Genomic DNA, 21,690 nt, shown 5'->3' on the forward strand with positions numbered 1-21,690 from the left:
AATCATTTATCTGTTTTATGAAAGTATAATTCCTGATTTCACTTCAAACAAATTACTAAAATGTATTTTCCTTATTCATTTTGATGTTTTGGTAGAAATAACTCTGAGTATGTTGCAGCTACTTAGAATCTAGTGGATGTCTACATGTTTTTATTTTGCAGCTTCGGAGAAATTCGAAGAATCAAGTTAGTTGATGAAGCTTCTTAGTTATACCTGACCATTAGAGGCTTATTATGATATGTAGAAACACAACTATAATTTTTCCTTAGATTTTCTATGATCCTCTGACATATCGTGGTGATCCTATGATTGAAGCAGAAATTAACTGCCGTTTCTTGGAATCCTTCATGTAATATGCAAGGTAAAGGTAATACATGCTTGTTCTAGGGAGGACAGAAGATTTTCTGTTGTTCATGGATGACCAAAAATGGTTTATATGCAGAAAGCTGATATTTTAAAATACAATGAGGAGTTCCTAGTGCATCTCTTGAGTTAAATAAAATGATTACATCCATAATCTGCATACCGAAATGAAGATCCACATATAAACTGCATACCAATGCTGGACAGCTCCATCCATCCAAAAAAGGTTTAATAGTCTATGCTGAATTATGCTATTCAAACCCCATATTCTTCAATTTGTATTTGGAATTTCATTATTAACTTCGACTGCCTTCCAAATTAGTTGAGCAATATTCAAGGTTTATATATATTTGAACGCAGTTCAGGTAGCTGAACAGAAAACCCCAAAGGGTAATATCCTTCCTGCTTGGATTGGTTAAGGTCTTGAACAATTCACTTGGAGTGGGTTTGATTGTAGGCAATAGTTATTTTTTTTCTTCATCACATTTATTCATGGAATAGAGACTGAAGTAGCTACAGAAGAAAACGAATCCTAAAGTAAATGCAAAATTTCAATTTCTTGAGAACTTTGTATGCCTTTTCATTTAACAAAATTAGTCCATTGCCTCCTTTTCTCCCTTCTTTCTATTGTCTATTGTTTTATTTTCATGTTTTCTTCTTTTTGTTCCTGTTGCCTTCCAGATGCCTTCTGTATATTTATTATAGACAGTTGTTTGTAACTCTTAATTTGTCCTGTGCTCACTCCTTTTTTTCCCTCTCAAAAACCTGGATAGGCAGCATAAGCTGGCCCATGTAGTTGTGAGATAATAACACAAATGAATGTTAGTGTTTGTAATAAAGTGACCCAAACTTAAAGCACTTTTGTAGCCATTGGAGCAATTGTTAAGTCTGGGCAGAAGATCTACATCAAGGATAGAAATCCAATTTGGTGCAAAATGTTTGAACCTAATTCTTTGGAAAATGCCATTATTGTAGCTAGAGAGTCAAGTCATATTGGTAAAATGGGTTATGCATATGATATGAGGGTCAAGGAAGAGGGAAAGTCTTAACTGTCACAAATCAAAATCCCTAGTTGTTTGCCTGTGTAATACACCAGTTTTGATGCCCAGTTCAGTATTGTGTATGTACGTGGTGAATGGCAATAAGCTGACAAATGTAGATTGTAGCAGAACATTGAATGTTAATAATAAGCACTGTTACCCTCTTTCAGAAGGAGTACATGTATACACAGATTCATTCGTGGCAACACCATTGTAAGCCCTAGGAATGTAAGTCTAAAGCCCTGTAAAAGCTTTGTGGGATGATCTTTATCTGAAAGTGTGTCCTAGATCCTTGAAGTGTGGATGGTCATGGCCAGTCTTCTTAGCTTCATTTCAATGGTGCTTGGTTTTAACTTTTATGGCACTATTGACATCCCCTTGGTGGGTTGTAACTTGTAACTCACTTCCTTGATGGGCGTTCTAATGTCCTGGGGTGGTATGCTGATGTCTTGGAGGACCTGTTAGGAGTCAGGACTCATGATTTATCGGGTTAATCAGTATCTAGCCTTGTAAGGTTGGTCGCCTATTGTACTCTTCCATTACATTATCCCTTTGATCCCGACCCATCTACTTTTTCCCCACTTGGTTTTCTTAATTGAGTCTATATGGAATTCCTTGGCCTTGGTATCTTCATCATATCACAACCCTTCTACATTGCAGTGTCACATTTTCCAACAGTTTGTGGATCCCAATGCACAGATTCCAGGGGATCATCGGTTAAAGTGCTCAGATAAGGCAACAAAATTTCTACTTTCCATGCCCCTTGGAATTTTTTATAAATGATGATTCAGGAGGTGGATATGGTTAGTCAAAGAGGGCCTTTTACCATTGCAGTTAGCAGAGATTATTGAAGATCCATACAATTCTGCTTGGCCGGCACACATAGGATAGAGGCTCGCTGTCACTTCGACCTAAGTTCCTATTCTTTAAGCCTAAATCCTACCAAAACTGGCCATGGGAGGCTTTCCATAGATTATTTAAACCAACCACCACAAGATTAGTGCCTTATAATGGGATTAAATGGCTGAAGTGGAGGAGTTTTCTCTGCTGTTCTACTGTAAAAATCTGTGCAAAATCCACTAAAATAGCAACAAGTACATCAAATATAAATAGAATATAGAAAATAAATAGTCAAATTTGATGTACAAGAAATATCCTAGCCAAACACCTGAACCAAAAAATGTGTGGATGAGTATGTTCAATAATTTTTCCTACTGCCTTACAATTTGCTGCATTATCAGTGATCACTTGAACCATATTATTAGGAACGACATCTTTGATTGATTGTAATAGGAGATCTGCATTGTTTTGGGAAATTGTACTGATGGAGGAGGAGCCGTGACATGCAATAAACACTGCACCACTAGCAAAAATACCAAGAACATTTATCAAATGTTGGTTTCTAACATTTGTCCACCCATCTAATACAATGGATACCCCACAATCCACCCACTCATTTGTAAAACTGGTCAAAGCTCTTTGAACCTTTGCTTTTTCTCTTTCTAATAACATTGTTCTAACTTTCTCATAGTAGGGGCTCTTGTATCCTTTTGGGGCTTCATTGATGGCCTTAATTATGTCATGCCAATAGGGAGAGCAAAGCACATTGAATGGTGCACCACAAGCACAAAGAAACCGGACTATCTTTCCATCCACATCATCCCTCCCAGCAACATTCAGGAAATCCCCTACTGTTCTTCTACTTCTAGAGGTTGCAGAAGTACCATGATGAGATGAACTACCAAATCTAGATGTTTCACTTGATTCATAAAGAGTTTTTTGTTTCTTGTGTTTCTATTGTGCAACCTCCTCTATTTGGATGTATTTTCTTCTTTGTTCAATTGAAACCTTTGGGCAAATTGCTATCCCCACAACACCCTTTTGTCATCACTGTCCAACACCCCACAAAGATGCCTCCTCACACGGGTATATGAACCACTATATAGTTTTCCTCCATGACAACCATTAGGGCACAAAAACTTATAGCTTCCACCAACTTTTCCCCCTTCAAGTTTAGTCACATAATTCCACAAGGGTGTCAATGCAACTTTCCCCTCTAGCATTTCAATGTCCTCTTCATCCCCTTTCTCTTCAAACCCTTCCACCTCATCATTCATTGGGTCACTCATAAGAGGACCACTATCCTCTTGTTCTTCTTCCCTTCTATTCCTACTCCCCCTTGCCATCATGAAAACCAAAAGTGGAATGATATATAGAAGCTTAAAGAACACCATTTTGGAATATGAATATAGATGGACAACTTGCAATGAAATGAGCAAGAAAAAAGAGTGGGAAAGAGTAGGAGAGGGAGGAGAAAAAATACAAACAACAATGACAGAAAAATGATGGAGTTTGGGGTTTGCACTTACCTCTTTAGCTCTTGTAGATGGAAGCCCTTCTTTACTCCTCCAAGCTCCTCCTCCTTCATTGCTCTTAGCTCCTCCTCCTTCACTCCTCCAAGCTCTCCTCAAGCCTCTCTTCTCCTCTCTTCTCCAAGCTCTCCAAAAATACAAGAGTGAGGAAATGATCTTTATCTCCCTTTATTATTTCACGTACTCAACCTAAACCCACCCCAACTCAAGTTAGAGAAAAAAAAAAAAGAAAAAAGAAGAAGAGATTTTTAGGTCCGCCGCCGCGTAACCACTCGTTGGCCATTGGATCCACTTAGGATCCGTACGGATCTGTGCTCGATCCGCCGCACATCCGAGGTGGATCTGCCGTTAGATCTGTGGTTTTAGATTTCCAAACCGCGGATCCCCCACAGATCCGTACGAGACGCAGATCCTGGTTTGGATCATTCCGGGGGGGGTGCGTTTCGTGCAACATTGATCTCGAAGATCTTCTAAAAGGGAGATTAGGGTTAGGGATCTGGGCTTAATGAAGATTACAAGACAAAGCCTAAGGAATAGGTGAAGACAAAAAGAGAGGAGATACAACAAGAGAAAGTGATTTTCCTCTAGTGTGAGTGGCTCAGTGTGTTGAAGAAAGTGTAACTAGGTTTGGTCTTCATGATGACATGATCTTTGTATTTGATGTAATAAAAGGAAATACATTATTTTTTAAATCTTGCTACATGGGTTTCATGAGAAAGAAGTATCTCTAGGTAAAAGACTTCTTCTTGATGTCTTTAGGATTTATTTCTATGTCAAAGAATCATGTCATGAGTCCATGTAAATGTATATAAGTCTTCAACAAGTGTAGCAACCCTCCAAGACCAAGATCAATGCCTTAAGAACAAGCACAAGAAGTCTGCAAGCGAAGATGATCACTTCGGCTACAAAGAAACATGAATTAAATAAATAAACTAAATGTATATGTCATGTCAGCTTGGCAAAATAGACACGTCAGTTCATAGTATACGTCGGCTTGCATATATGACCCTAACCACTATAAATACCCTATTGGGGTTATCGCAAAGGGCATGATAGAACTTGTATATAGCCGCAGTAGCTGCAGTGAGGGTAATGAAAGCCGCAGTAGCTGCAGTAAGGGTAACGAAGCCGCAGTCATGGCAATGGAGCCACAGTGAGGGTAACGAAGCCGCAGTCATGGTAATGGAGCTGCAATCAAGGGAATGAAGCTGCAGTCAAGGTTGCTGGAGCCGCAGTCATAAAGAAAATGAATCTGCATATATTTGTGGGATAGATCTAGGGTTCAGTTGTGTCCTCGGATGGGTATAAGGAGCAACAAAACCTAGATCAGCCTCCTCTCGGCATACCTGTGATAAAGATGATGCCCTTAGATGGATAGAGTAGATAAGTCAGCATGTGATCTACTACTGTCTTCACTATGACATACCTGTGGCAGCTTCAACGTGATGTATCGCAAAACCATGGAAGAAGTTTCCATAATAACAGAGATCCTTGGCATACAGTAGCTCTCGGATTTATTATGATGCAAACTTGACATGCTACAAGGGACAAGGACAAGGATCACAATCTTGATCTTGATATAACCATAATCACAGTAGCTGTAGATCATGATTTTGTATATCAATGTTCTCATTGTCTCAATGATCTCAGTGCAGCAAGATATTCATTATCAACTGATCTCAATAATACTGTTGTGAAGGCCTCCATGTTGCAGCAATGGTGACTCAATGAAGACACATCAACTATGGTCATGGTGAAGAAAGCAACAAAGATGATATCAGTTAAAAGTGCAATAATAGTGCATCTAAGATGACATCAGTGTAAGCAACAGTGATGATGATGATCTCAGCAATGGCTAGAAAGAGGATTGATGTCTTGGCCTTGGAGAGGCAGATTGAGTCTTGGGTCCTGTCTTGGTATTCGTCTATGGAATCTCTATAAGAAGAATTTACGCCTGGGTTTTCCTCTCCAAGAGGAGAGGTTTGGCTCTGGCAAAAAGCCAATCACTTGTGTTCTTGTCTCTTTTTGTTTGGTAGCAGTTGATAAAGTAATCATACATTCTAATAATGAATAGAATACTAAGCTAGGAAAAATTGTATAAATGCTTCACAAATTGTTATCATGTATAAGAAGAATCATCTTAATTTTTTCAAGCCCTAGATTCTTCAACATGGTATCAGAGTGAAAGGTTCAGCAGTCAAAGAAAGGGGCAGAGAAGAGACATTCAAAAGTCAAGTTTTCTACAAGGCCTCAAATTAGTTGAAGGGATCAGGATCTACAAGGCCTAGATCTAAGAGGCAGCGTCCAACCACAATCTACAATAGCAAGGGTTCTGAAGGATGACAGTCAAAGATGAAGCAGTCAGATCTTAAGATTCATGGCAACCTCTTTGATGACTCCCACAGTTTTGATCTAGGTCATGCCACAGTGAGTTCAATCATTTCACAAAGGAACAGAATCAGATCAGCTACAACATGATTTGGATAGACAATACTCGATGAAGAATGAAGGTGTTTGTTGATAACACTATTTGATGGGTCTCTATATCATGGCAAGCAATCACAAGACAATGCTGCATAGATTCCTTATGTAGCCCAAATACATAATCAAGATAGCTTGAAGGCAAAGGAGGAAATTTGCATGTCTACTCCAACTTTTGCCAACTTGATCAAGGCGAAGATTTCATCTTCACAATCAAGTAAGTACCTTTTTTATTTTATAATCAAATTTGGTTTTATGACTTCATGATTGCAAGAAGACCTATATATTGATGGGTCATCAAGGGTCTTGCATGGAATAAGAAGGATTGTCATTATCCTTAGAGAAGTCAGTACATCAAGGTCTCCTTTGAAGTCATGAGAACCCTTAAGGTTCTATCAAGTAAGAAAGGAGACATAAGAAGGATACCTGAAATGCTAGAGGACATACTCTTTGAAATGCAGTGCAGAAGGTGCCAAAGAATGAAGAAATATCTTCATGAGATCTCAATTGAGAGATCTGGGAAAATGATGAATAGATAATCATCATTGATAAGCAAGGTGACAATTGTCCATGTACAAGAAGGTCACCTCAATCAACAGTTTGTGATCTCTATGCCAGATAGAGAAAGGTAAGTTGAAAGGACTCAACTATGTGCAAAGGAAAGGTTAACAAAACAGAACAACACTATGAAAAGATTATGAAAAAGGGTTCATATCATCTGAAGGATAGAGGAAGCTATAGGAAAGAGGGAGTAATAGATCCCCAGTATAAATGAAATGGCATCCCTCTCAAATGGGTCATATCAAAAGTCCTTGCAGATATGACCATGGCAAGAAGATGCATTGTGGCATCATGGAATCAAGAGCTTGTATAGGAAGAACATAGCTCTTGGGAATCTCTTTGGACATTAAAGGAAAAGAAGAAGTCATCCAGGTCAAAGGGAACATTTGCCAGATGGGGATATACTAGATCCTGAAGAATATCTGATGGAAACCTCAGCGGAGAATCCCCTAGTCTGGGAAGGCAGCAAGTACTTCATCAGGAATTCCAACTTATGGAAATCATGAGATGAAGAACTCATGACAATCAAGGGATTGAAGATCCATTCAATCAAGAAAGCTGTTGAAAGTAACCTGAAGGGAAAATGCGATATGTATGCTTGTATTTGTATTTGTATTTGATACCATGATACATGGCTGCAGATAAAATGGATCAATAGGGAAAGGATCTCCTCCTCTGAAAAGGATGTAGAAAGACATAAGTCAAACTAGATGAAATCAACATAATATGTCCTCATATGAAGTATGAGGTAGTTGACTACAATTGAAGAACTCTGAGAGCTCCTGGGAATGAAAGACATGAGGATGAAAGAGATTGTGAAGCATGCAACTATGATGAAGGCAATCAACATCCAGAGGATCAGGAAGACTTGACCAGGAAATCTCCCGGAATGATGTGAAGACTCTGATGGAAGTCTGAAAAGATGAGGACCCTTGACAACAGATATCATTGGGAGATGTGTCAACATGAATGCAGGATGATTGATGCCTACAAGAAGATGTCACTGGAGGAAGGCCATCACCAAAAGGTAATATGTGATTTGTTTTTGGTGTCTGACCTCTTGGAAAAATCTGGGTATGTGTGCAGGATCAAGGAAAGGAGAGTTGTGAAGGATGTCACAACTATGTACCTTGTGATCCAGAGCAATCACTGTTGAAGAAAGTAAAGATAGATGAGCTTATGAAGGAAGCCCCAGATGTAAAGCCAAGGAGGATACTTTCCTGGAACAAAGGAATGACATGACAAAGGAAAGTGATGGATGGTTGAACCCTACACGTGAAGAAATTGATGACATTGAAATCTTGGATCATCAATCAACTAGAAGACCCTATAAAGCACTGATGATAGAGTCCCTGGGTAAGAGGGAGCTCTGGGAAGTTCCTATGAGCAAAGGAACTTGAGCAAGTTTCTGAGAAAAGAGAAACTTGGAACTCGTCCCTGGTTAAGAGGGAGAGTTAGACACGGCATTCTTGTCTTCAGTGTGGAAGAAAGAATGGAGGATTGTGTAATCATCTGGCATCCGACACTCTTTGAGGATGTGGTAGGGCATCCAAGACAAGAGTGGGCAAGAGGACTGATATTCTTGAGGGCTGGGAACCCAAGATGAGAATAGTCCTAGTAGGGCATACTCGAAGAACACCTGGGTGGGTATGACCCTAAGAGAGACAATGATGATGTGTGTCTATCAGTCATTGGTCTCACCAACATTGTATGCTCTGATCTAAGTGAGAGATAGAGCTGTTAGTCAAGGCCTTGCTAAATGGAAACAATGTTGGTTGAAATGATGCTATAATAGATGGATTGCAAATCTGATTATTCTTATGAGAAATTCTTTAGATTGAGAATGACCAAGTACCATTATGAATACCTCCCTAGTTAAGAGGGAGTGTTGAAGAAAGTGTAACTAGGTTCGGTCTTCATGATGACATGATCTTTGTATTTGATGTAATAAAAGGAAATAAATTATTTTTGTAATCTTGCTACATGGGTTTCATGAGCAAGAAGTGTCTCTAGGTAAAAGACTAATTCTTGATGTCTTTAGGATTTATTTATATGTCAAAGAATCATGTCATGAGTCCATGTAAATGTATACAAGTCTTCAACAAGTGTAGCAGCCCTCCAAGACCAAGATCAATGCCTCAAGAACAAGCACAAGAAATCTGCAAGCAAAGATGATCATGTTGGCTACAAAGAAATATGAATTAAATAAATAAATAAAATGTATATGTCATGTCAGCTTGGAAAAATAGACGCGTCGCTTCATAAGTATACGTCAGCTTGCATATATGACCCTAACCACTATAAATACCCCGTCGGGGTTATCTGCAAAGGGCATGATAGAACTTGTATATAGCCATAGTAGTTGCAGTGAGGGTAACGAAGCCGCAATCATGGTAATGGAGCCGCAGTAAGGGTAACAAAGCTGCAGTCATGGTAATGGAGCCGCAGTGAGGGTAATGAAGCCACAATCATTGTAATGGAGCCGCAGTCAAGGGAATGAAGCTGCAGTTAAGGTAATGGAGCCGTAGTCAAGGTTGCTAGATCCGCAGTCATAAAGAAAATGAATCCGCATTTTTATGTGGGATAGATCTAGGGTTCAGCTGTGTCCTCGGACGGGTATAAGGAGCAACAGAACCTAGAATAGCCTCCTCTCGGCATACCTATGATAAAGATGATGCCTTCAGATAGATAGAGTAGATAAGTCAACATGTGATCTACTACTGTCTTCACTATGACATACCTGTAACAACCTCAACGTGATGTATCGCAGAACCATGGAAGAAGTTTCCATAATAACAAAGATCCTCGGCATACAATAGCTCTCAGATTTATTATGATGCAAACTTGACGTGCTACAAGGGACAGGGACAAGGATCACAGTCTTGATCTTGATATAACCATAATTACAGTAGCTGTAGATCATGATTTTGTATATAAGTGATCTCATTGTCTCAATGATCTTAGTGTAGCAAGAGATTCATTATCAATTGATCTTAGTAATACTGTTGTGAAGGCCTCCATGTTGCAGCAATGGTGACTCAATGAAGACACATCAACTAAGGTCATGGTGAAGAAAGCAACAAAGATGATATCAGTTAAAAGTGCAGCAGTAGTGCATCTATGATGACATCAGTGTAAGTAGCAGTGATGATGATGATCTCAACAATGGCTAGAAAGAGGATTGATGTCTTGGTCTTGGAGAGGTAGATTGAGTCTTGGGTCCTGGTCTTGGTATTCGTCAATGGAATCTCTATAAGAAGAATTTACGCATGGGTTTTCCTCTCCAAGAGGGAGAGGTTTTGGCCCTAGCAGAAAGCCAATCACATGTGTTCTTATCTCTTTTTGTTTGGTAGCAGTTTGATGAAGTAATCATATATTCTAATAATGAATAGAATACTAAGCTAAGGAAAATTGTATAAAATTGTATAAATGCTTCACAAATTGTTATCGTGCATGAGAAGAATCATCTTAATTTTGTCAAGCCCTAGATTCTTCAACATAGTGGACTAAAGCACAAAGGAAGAAGATTATAGGAGGATTCAAGGGTGTGTCTAGGAGGCAGAATTGTTGGAGATTGCAAGGCTGAGTTGCTGAAGAGAGAGGGACATTGATTTGAATAGAGTAGTCGATTTTCCAGGGCTGAATTTTGTGAGGCACAATGGCGGCTAGAAGGGAAGGTACAGGGCCGATTTGTTGGCAAATTGTGTTGGAGAAATCAAGAGGCTAGCAAATTATGTTAGATTTCTCCTTTTCATTCATAATTACTCGTGAATTGGTTGGCATTTACTTATTATGTTTTTCTTCTTTCATCAAGCAATTACCAAACGTAAAGACATGAAGATCACAATACACAAGTAACACAAGAGATAGGCTCCAAGCCAGGGCAAAACCCCTCCATGGGGAAAACCTAGAAAATTCTTCTCTTCTTATAGAATCAGATCAAATGAGAAAACCAAGACCAAAAACCAATGTCCCACAAGTACCAATTCAACCCTCCATTTTGTCCACTAGATGTCATAATTCTGTTCATCAAAGAATCTTCAGAAACTCAGAAATCTTGTCTCCATACAACCTCTTCTCCTTTTCAATAGTCTTAGGGAAATTTACATCCCTTTCCACAAGAAGTTCTCATCATACCATAGGAGAAACTCACATATAGCCTTAGTACACTCGCTTGTCTTGACACAAAACAACAAAAAATCTTGTCCAAAATAGAGGAGCATGCAAGCCAATGTATAGTAGTTTGTGTGTCCGAAAATTTGCGTCCTTTGGGCAGAATGACTTGATCATCAGGAGGGCCGACCTGGTCTTGTGGGCACATGTTTGACTCTTTCTATTAAAAATAAAATATTTCTTTTTCTTTTTAAAGAGTCCAAATGGGACTTTGACTTTAACAAACCCTAGAAGCATGAAATGCATGCTTGACTAATAAAAAATAAAAAAATTATTTTTCTTCTTTTCTTTTTCTTTTACATGAAATACAACATGACAATTATGAAGACCTAACTTAGTTACTTTCTCCAACACTCCCTCTTAACTATGGAGGTATTCATAATCGTACACCTAGTACAAGGATACTCTCAAACTGAAATATTTGCATAAGAAGAGTTAGATTGATAAGCCACCTTTAAGCATGAACATCATAACTAGCATTGTCAAATATAGCAATGCCTTGACTAACAAACTCTATCTTTCCACTAGATTAGAGCACAATGTTGGGAGGCTTTAGTTGAGACACCACATTACCTCTTAAGCAATGTTGTGAACATTGCGATCGAGATTAAATTGGCAAGGGGAAAAAATCAGAAAAAACCGGAAAAATCAGTAAAAATCAAGAAAAAATCCACAAATACTAAAATATTCATTTTTTTTTTCAATTTTTTTAATATCTAAAGCATCTACAACATATAATAAATACATTGAGACATAAATATGATAAAAGAACTAATATATAAGATGTGTAATATCATTTCTAGTGCTACATCACACATAACAATGAATCATGTCCTGAATAGTAAGTCCTGACTCCCGAGTCCCAACTGAGCCTCAAAATATCAACAAAAAATATAATAATGTGTCTCATATCATGAGTCATATTGTCATATACAATGAAATGAATTTGCCCTCTTGCGAGAAAATGCAATAGCTTTCCCTCTAGATGTAGATGCCGGTGGAGCTGGCAGTGGATTCTACTGTGCTCTAGATGCTGAAGAACTAGGAGCTATAGGAGGTAGACCATGTCCTCTACTGGTGACAGGGGTAGCCTGGGTAGGTGGTGTCACCTCCTCCTCTTGTTGCTCCTCTGCCTCCTCCTCCTCCTTCGCCCCCTCTACCCCTTCCACTACCTCTTGCTCTAACCAATCATCGACAGACTCCATGAGAGGCCTCTCGGCCTCAACCCTCCATGCAGCTGTGGTGTCAATCGCATCAAATGAGATGGCGTCCATATCAGGTGTCATCTCAAGTTGCCTCATCCACAATCGAAGATTGTAGTAGACGTAGACCATGTCATTAAGTCGTTGGGACTCCAACCTGTACAAAGGTCATAAAATAATAATTATAAAAAAAATATTATTTAATGAATTAAAAAATTAATTGGAAATCTGGAATATTTTAAGTTTTAAGTTTAACCTGTTGCGCTTCTTGGTGTGTATTTTTTCAAATAAACTCTAGTTGTGCTTGCATTCGGAGGAGCTACATGTTTGGCTAAGGATTCAAATGGCAAGCTTTTGCAGATGGGGTACTCTGGCATCGTAGCTTCTCCACCATGCATCTACAACAAAATTACAAATAAGATAAACATAAGAAAAAAATGAAATTTGAAAGTTGAAGCAAAGTATGAAGTTATGAACTTGAAGAGACAATGAAATTTGAAACAAACTAAAAAATACCTGGCTTTTTAGTCTTCCTATCAATCACAATCATTTCAAAGCTAAATGTGCCACCTGCCATCCTGTATATCTCCATTTCTTTGGAGATTTCTGCACGTTTTGCTGGAGATGGCACCATCCTTTGAACACAGGTGAAGAATCCATCCATGACCTCAGCATCAAATAAGAACCCACAGGGGTAAGCAAATGCGGGGTCAGGTAGATCCCTGCAGCATGAATGGGACAATGGAGTGTGTTGTTCCATCGTTCATCAATCACTTCCCATAGGAGGAGTTGTTTCTGAAACCCTTCATCTCCCTTATCATCATAGTAGGTCCGAATGGATTCTTTGGCCTTGTCCATGGCCTCATACAAGTAGCCCATTGCGGGCTTGTCACCATCAACTAATCGAAGAACCTTTACCAAAGGTTCAGTGATGCTGCACACCTCTTGCACTACCGCCCAGAAGCTTTCCTGGTATGAAACTAATCTGCATATGGCCTCTCCCTCTGATTTGTGGCTAAATGCCAAAGCACGCCACTCATCTGAAAGAAACATTCTCTTCACATCCCACATAGAGTTCAAGAGGGATTGAAGAGTTATGAAACTAGTGGCAAACCGTGTAATGGCGGGGCGCACTAACTCCTTGTTGTTTGTGAATTTTCTCATCAAATGAAGCACAAATGCATGATTATATATAAATTTTGTAATGCGTTTTAATGAGTCAACAATATCTTTGACAAAATGAATTTTTCCTATGTCCTCCAACATCAAATCAATGCAATGTGCAGCACAAAGTGTCCAAAATAAAGTAGGATTCCTCTCCATAAGCATTTTTCCAGCAGCAACATAATTTGCAGCATTGTCCGTTATGACTTGGACAATATGTTCTAGACCCACCTCCAAAATAAACACATCCAACAAATCACATAATAATTTTGCGTCTTTGATATGTGCAGATGCATCAACAGATTTCATAAACATTGTCCCCTTGGGACAATTAACCAAGAAGTTTATAAGGCTTCTCCCCTTTTGATCAATCCAACCATTTGACATCACAATGCATCTTGTGTGTGTCCATGATGCCCTAAACTCCTCCAATCTTTTGGTGTAGTCAACCTTTTCATCTTGAAGAATGTGGCATCTAAAGTCATCATAACAAGTCACTTTGTACCCTGGGCCAACAATTGCAATAGCATCAACAACAGGCTGGAAAAATGGATTATTCCTTGCAATGTTGAAAGGAATATCACTCCAAAGAAGAAACTTGCCCAACAACTTGTCAGCTTCTTTATTCTTCTTTTTTTAAGCATTGAAGAGATAGATGGTTGTGAACCAGCCGTGGTTCTAGGAACAAAATATGATGAGGTAGCTACATGGTTGGTTGTAGATATTGATGCTGAAGTAGAACCATTGCCACTCTCATATTCACCTCCTAACACTCTATTCCCTACTAGTTGATTCCTCAAATCTGACTTGGATTGTTTGGTTTGCTCTATTTCTTCCAATGATCTGAGGGCTCTTCGGATGATTTCTAGAGTTGTATTGGTGCAAGGCCCTACTTCATGTCCAGGGATTTGTTCAAGGTGATACTTCAATCTACACTCCCTGTCATATGATGTCCACACAACTTCCAAGACAAGTTTGCTCTGTCAAACTCTCCATCGGGTTCACCAAATTCCCACAAAGGGTCCAATTTCCTTGGCATGTTTGTAACTTGGTTGAACTCTTGAATTTTAATGTAAGATGAAATTTGAAGTTGAACCTAGGGCACAAGAAGAATTGCAAGTTAAAAAAAATAAAAAAATTACATACAACACATTGAATTTTTGACAAAAAAGAAACCTCAACTCAATGCAACAATAACAGAAAAAATGCACATTCAAACCCAAACAAAAATTATGCAAAAAAATAGAGCACAAGAAGAAATTAAACTAATAAATCTAACAATCAAGTTTTTGCATTTTTGACCAAAATGAACCCTCTCCACTCTATGTAACAAAAATGAAAAAGAACACTATCAAATCCACTCAAAACTCATTGATAATCAATGGCTTATAGAAACCCAAGCAAAAACAAGAAAAAAACCAAAAAAAGGCCAAATTTGGTGCCCATACCTAGAAACCACGCTTTGCCGAAGAATTTGGTCCAAACTTGAATTTGTCTTGCTTACGATGCTAAATCTTTCGTTTTTCTCCTCCTCTACCCTTGTAGTCGACTTCCTCTCCTCCTCAGCTCTCAAACAAGCCCGATGTCTGCAAAAAATGACAAATAAAAACCCAAAATTCTAAGTTGTAGGAAACGTGGCCCTAGGGGTCGTTTCCTCCCGGGAAACGAAACGAAACGCGTTTCCGCGTACCGTACGGCCACGTTTCCCGAAACGGAAACGTGGCCGTACGGCCAGAAACGCGTTTCCAGCTGTACGGCCATGTTTCCCGAAATGGAAACGTGGCCGTACGGCCAGAAACGCGTTTCCAGGCCGTACAACCCGCGTTTCCCAATTGAATTGTGTTTTTTTTTTAATTTTTTGTTTTTTTCAAATTTGTTTTTTAATTTTCTAGATGTGTGTCTAAAGTTATAAAAGTGAATTTTTGCCCTAGTGTTGACATGCAGTTCATGGTAATGTTAAATTCTTAAAGTAAAAGTGATATTCTCCTTTATTTTTCATTTTCATCCTTTTACTTAAATTTTTAACATTACCATGAAATGACTCAGGATGTTTGAGAGTGGTTTCGCCCTCATTGGATTTCATATGGAGAAAGTAGAATTTTAGATCTCACTCAAAATCCAGCAGACTTATTTGTTTTTCAGGATTTCAGGATTGAGGGGGTTGCAATGTTTCCATTGGATTTTATCATGTACTAGGGTATGGAACTTCTATTTAATCAAGAGAACCAAGCCCTCTATGCAGGGGAAACTCCCAATAATCAAAATCATGTAGGGTACTAGGGTATGAAACGTGTATTTAATCGAGAGCACTAAGGTCGTTCGACTATGTAGGAGGAGACTCCCAATACAACAGTGGTCCTTCTAAAGAATGGGATGTGGATGCAGAAAATCCTGATTTGGATCTCTCTCTTGCAGCCTTATAGTCTTTATTGTACTTGCAGCCTCATATATTAATATAAATAAAGGCTGATTTTGAGATTTGGATATCTAATAAAGGTTGCTTTTGGATATTCCGATATTTTTATTTTCATTATGTGATCATTCATGAGTAAATGTGATGTAAATTAAATCTTAATGTTTAAGTGTAATAAATTATAATGTATCATTTATGCTTTATGATTGCACACACACACACACACACACATATATATATTTAAATATTTTCTCTCTCTCTCTATATATATATATATATATTCGCGTTTCCCCGTTTCCAAAATTTGGGGAGGTCGTGTTTCGTATTGCTTCCCGTTTTGGAAACTCGTACCTGTTTCGTGCAACTTAGCCAAAATTCACTTTAAGAACGCGCTATTTTGGACCCCCACGATTTTTTCGCGATTTTTTGAAAATAAAAAAATCGCTGAAAACATCGGCGATTAAATCGTTCGGGCGAAAAAATCGTGATGTTCTCAACACTGTTCTCAAGGCACATACCCCATATTCGCAACACTGCTCTCAAGGCACATACCCCATCCAAATGTTCACTAGGTATGTCCTTCTAGGACTATTCTTATCTTGGATTCCCAATCCTCAAAGAATATCGGTCCTCTTTAGCTACTCTTATCTTGGATACCCAGTCCCTTCATCAAAGAGTGTCAGTCCATGAGACTACTTCCTATCTTGGATTCCCAGTCCTTAAGGAGTACCAGTCCCAGATGCTTATCCAATCCTCCACTCTCCCTCCCAGTGCCTTCACTAGACTTATTGTTGTTGGTCCTAGCCTCGTGCATGACACATGGAGAATACAATGTCCATCATCACTCCCTCTCACCCAGGGAGGAGATCCATACTGCTCAAACATGGAGGAGATTTCTTATTCCCTCTCAATCAGGGAAATATCATCACAATCCTTAGCTGGTCTCATACATCATCAAAACATCAACTACTTGTTCTTCCATGGAGATATAACTGTAGCTGCAGGGCTTCACATCATACCAGGGCTTCGACCTTTCTAGGTGCCAAACATTTTATGAAGCCAAAGTCTTTCACACTCTATCTTCATGACAGGGCTTTTCGGCTCCTCACAACACCATAATATATCAAACTTTGATCTTTCTAGATCTTTGTCAATCATCAATCAACTTTATCATCAATCTGCTTCAAGGAGGCAAATCTTCCTCACAACTACTAGCACATGTCTTCTACAGAGTTCTGCCTCATACTCTTCAAAGAGTCATAACAACTTTCCAATATCAATTATGTTCTCATGCTTGTCCAAGCCATCAAAAGTGCTATCCACACAATCCATGTGTTCCATGATCAAACCACACAATTGTAGGTACAACATCATCAAGCAAACTCTCCTCCCAGCTTCCTCACATGCTTTTGCAATATATCCCACCAGGAAGGCAAGTCATATCCCAAGCAAATCATTAATATCATATTTATCAAATCACAATATCTTTTAGTCAGAGTGTCATGTCAAATACTACTACTTGCTTCCTCTGAAGTCAACATTCTCCATATTGCAACAAGGTTGAGCTTCAACTTTCAATCATGAACTCATCAGCTAGAAGATTCAATATCATCAGGGTCCTTACAACTCCCTCTTTCCATCATGCTCATCATCTTTCTTTACTTTGTTCTTCCTTCTTTCTCATCTTGCTTCCATAATTTTGACAACCTTCGTTATGTGTTGTAATATTCCCAATGGAATATTCAATGTTAATCAAAGCAAACGTAGCAGAAACACATAAATTTTTTTATAGCACATTTAACAACTAGAAGTCTCCATGGACTATGCTGGTCCGAGCCATTTTATTAATAAATAAGAGGGTACAATGTGGTGCTGGGAAGAGTGCACCTGAGCTTGCTCAAGGCAAGCTAGCTAAGCTCAAATGAACAATAAGAAATCTCTCTCAAATCTGCTGCTTCTCTCTTTTGGCTCTACGCTGAAACTACCTAGAAAATATGTTGCTGGCTACAAAGAACTGTTGTTAGGGCCTCGCCAGGTACTCAGAAAATTCTGGAAAATTAACCCTGGGCTCTCCACCAACAACCCACAAAAACCCACGAGGGAATTGGCCAAATGTTGACCTTGGAATTTTGGCCCAATTTTCCCCTAGCTCCTCTACTTGCTGGCTGAGTTGGGACCCTTGTTTGACCCCTTAAATCTACCTAGAAAATTCTGCCAAATTAAACTTGGCCTCTCCTCAATAAATCCAAAAAAACCCAGAAAGGATTTGTCCTAGTTTTGACGCTACAAAATTGACCCCCAAATGCTTGACCCTCCTCCATAAGCAAAATATGTAACCTGTAGCAAATGCTTCGTTTGCTTCTTTGCCAAAATGCTGGAAAAGCCCCCACAACTCTTCTTTGGAATCCACCTCAAGTTTAATCACCTTAATCCCTTCACTCCTAAACCTCCAAGCGTGCCCACTCCAAGTGCTGCACAATCCTTGTACCGTTGCTGCCAATTCTCTCCTCAAGATCACACTCCCTGCTGCTGGTATGAACTGGTATAAGTAGGGCTCCCTCTTTGGGCTGGCACTCGAAGTCCACCGAAACAAGGGTTGGGACCTCCGCTCGAATACACTCGTGTGCTAAACAACAAAGACACAATTTCTAAATAGATGATTGAATGGCCAAAAGGAGTGCCTCTTGCTCTATTTATCAAAGAGCCTCCAAGATGCCCATGTGGGCCCAACTCGACTTTCCCCACCAACTTCGGTCCAATGAGAGTGTCTTCCACATGTGGGCCGCAATTCTCCATGGGTGGTCTCCACGCTCCACTAGAGCCACAATATTTCCCTTCCTAATGTTTGGGCCCCCACTTAATCCCAAAATTCATGTGGGACCTTTGAACCCACATCTCCTAAGTGCAAACATTAAATAAGTCAAAATTGGGCTAGATTGATATTCACCTTAGCAATATTGCTAAGTGGGAATATCACAGTCCTCCCCGCCAAAATGTTGCTTGTCCTCAAGCAATTGCTGAACAATGCTCTCTCTAGTTGTTGCTCCTTATTATCACTGCAAAAACGTGCCAGGGTCCCAGATGCACCACTGATTCGTCCCTGATTGCTGCACTATCCTAACATGAAAGAATTCCTCAATACCAGGATCCCAAGCCATCTTGTCCCACCTAAAGCTTCCCTCGCTTCACTTACTATCCTGCTCGGTATAAGTGTTAGGAGTCCCTTGTATACCATCAATGAGTAGGGGATCATGATAATGTGGCACTATGCCCAACTCCTTGTGAAGTTGTCCCACCACGTAGGCCATCCCATGCACTCCAGGAGTATACTCCTGAAGATACCACCCAATCCCTGTAGAGATAGCGTCTCGCGCACGTGAGCTTCTCCTGGTATCATCCTGCTGGCCCACCTGCCATGCTAATGAAGTTCCCCATGCCATCAGTGAGTCACCAAAGCCCAATGGAAGATCTGAATGATCTTCCCCTATAGAAATCAACTCATCCCCAAGGGTAGTTGTACTGCCAAGTCCTATGATGCCCAGATCCCACACTAGTCTAAAAAGGGTGCCACTATGCTGTCGTTGCACAACTCTGATCATGACAGTCTGCCCCTCATGCTCAAGTTGTATCCACCTCTCTTGGGACCTGATGGCAAAACATCTATGGAGTCCCAATGCATCTGGACCAAGCACCTCCATGATGTCACCTCCTACCCATCCAACACTCACCCTGATCCGTAGCGACAACAAGGAAAACCAACCTTGCCATGTGATAAAGGCCTCAACGCTCCCCCACATGTCAAACCAAGGGTGAGCTAGGTCATCCCTTGTCTTGATCCCACTCACCACGAAGCAGAGTGTCCAAACGACCAACCAAACCCCTGAATCCCACAACCATAACCACTGCAGCATAGTCCTGACAGCTAATGGAACCAACCTTGCACCACGTCTCAGGTCCCTGCGTACAATCAATATATGAATTCCATACATAACGAACCAATCTACTGCGTGCTACACAACCCTGCATCGACCATACCACACAGCGTGATCTGTCGTCCTGCCTCCTAAAATTGCTCCCCAATGTTGCTCGAAGTCTAAACATCCACCCGTAAGCAAGGTCCACCAAATGCTGTAGATGCTCCAGAGACACCTCGGAATGTCTCACCAAAAGGGGATCATGTATCACCCTGAGTGTGGGCTCAAGGGTGGTGCAAGTGCTACCTTTGCAGGAGATCGGACTACCCCCAAGCCTGCATCCACCAACTCGCGTCCTGACCATATGCCACAACTGGAAGGCCTCTCTCCCAATGCATTGTGTCCCATCCAACTATCTTAGATGAACCTCATGGGTCTTGTTGCTTGTGATGAGAGCATCAAAAGATGATATCCAAGTCCCCTGTGTCAGTGTGCAATGCTGGAGAGTGATAAATGGAAGCTCACGGTCAGCCCTGTGATCAAATCGCTCTCCAAATCTAAGTGTGCCAAACCAAATGGTGTGCCTGATGCCCTCGTCAAGATATCTCTCTGGCGGAAACACTCTAACAACCTATTGTGCATCAGCTCACTTGACTACACACAATTACGTACCCCTACACTCCTTTGCATAGCACTGAACTCTGTGGCACAAATCGATGCACCCTTAGATACCAACGCTCAATGCCATGCCCCCATGTACCATAGGGAATCCCATATGTGCCCATGCAACCACCATGCTGCTAGTGCACCTGCCATGAAGTGATCTACACCTCCTCATCTACCTTGGTAATCTTGAGCGGCCTAACTCCACACCTGCTAGAGGGGATATCTCTGTTGTGCTGATCCTCGGTGACTCCTGTTCCCAATACCCCAATGGGAGAACATGGTCTCCACACAATGCCTGGTTCGGTGGCCTACCCATGCCACCTCCTCCCACCAGCTCTTGCCAGAGAATGCTAATCATCTTGTGACCCCATGCGCAACCAACATGCCAATACAATCCATGGAGCCTGCTCACAAACTACCTGTCCGCTAATGCCGACTGGAATTCCCCTAGGGAATGTATGTGCTCAATCACTGGGTCGACTACCTCATCAATGCCATAGCCATCCTGCATGTTTGATATCGGATAGGGAGCTCCACCTGGATCCCAATGCCAACCTGGGCCTCTAGTGCCCTTAGTGTCTAAGAGCTCCCATGGAGCTTTATTCCAGACTATGACCATCTCTATGAGTCCAGTCCACTCGACCGGGTGCCAACTCATAATCTCTCACCATCCAACCCCAAGAGAGAGATCGAATGCATGAACTCCCGCACATAGAACAACCCAAACATGCGGATGTTGCACCTTGTGCAACTCCGATTGTCTCATTCCACTATCCAGGTCAACACATGAGATCTGACTAGGTAGCTCCATCTCCCTCTCTCCAATGGGCAAAGGTGACCCAATAGTGCTGCTAACCTGGTCATCCCCTCTGGTATGTCTAGACAACTCCGCCTCTCTCAATCCAATGCGTAGGTATGGGCTAAAAACGCTGTAGATCCTATCAGTGCGCCTCTGAAGCGAACTGTGCTGGAATTTCAACGTGTGGTATGTTGCCCCTCATCAATAGCTAGCCCAAAGGATGGTTGCACATCCTCCATCATGGGCTTGACAGGAGCCTCCAACTGCTCCTCCATAGACAACCCAAATTCCTAATGGAAATATACAATGTTAAACAAAGAAAACATAGCAGAAACACATACAAAAATTTACAACACATTTAACAACCAGAAATCTCCATGAACTACGCTGATCTGAGCCATTTTATTAATAAATAAGAGGGTACAATGTGGTGCTGGAAAGAGTGCACCTGGGCTTGCTCAAGGCAAGCTAGCTAAGCCCAAATGAACAATAAGAAATCCCTCTCAAATCTGTTGTTGCTCTCTCCTAGCTCTGCGCTAAAA

At 40.5% G+C, this 21,690-nt stretch overlaps 1 protein-coding gene across 3 annotated transcripts in view; it reads left to right on the top strand.

Annotated features, from left to right (window-relative positions):
- The window catches only part of LOC149181167 (adenylate kinase, chloroplastic-like), a 230,748-nt gene that overhangs the window by 184,962 nt on the left and 24,096 nt on the right, over positions 1–21,690 (top strand). Inside the window, exon 6 of one of the 3 annotated variants that reach the window (XM_089416477.1) lies at positions 162–502. The exons of the other annotated variants lie outside the window; for them this stretch is intronic. Within the exon in view, the coding sequence (XP_089272603.1) occupies positions 162–194 (33 nt within the window). The 3' untranslated portion in view covers positions 195–502. Of the gene's footprint in view, positions 1–161; positions 503–21,690 lie in introns of those variants that run through there. 3 annotated transcript variants of the gene reach the window in all.

Source organism: Pinus tabuliformis, chromosome 3_2 (assembly GCF_031772625.1).
Source record: "Pinus tabuliformis cultivar Carrire ecotype Pingquan chromosome 3_2, CPIR1, whole genome shotgun sequence".
Taxonomy (NCBI): domain Eukaryota; kingdom Viridiplantae; phylum Streptophyta; class Pinopsida; order Pinales; family Pinaceae; genus Pinus; species Pinus tabuliformis.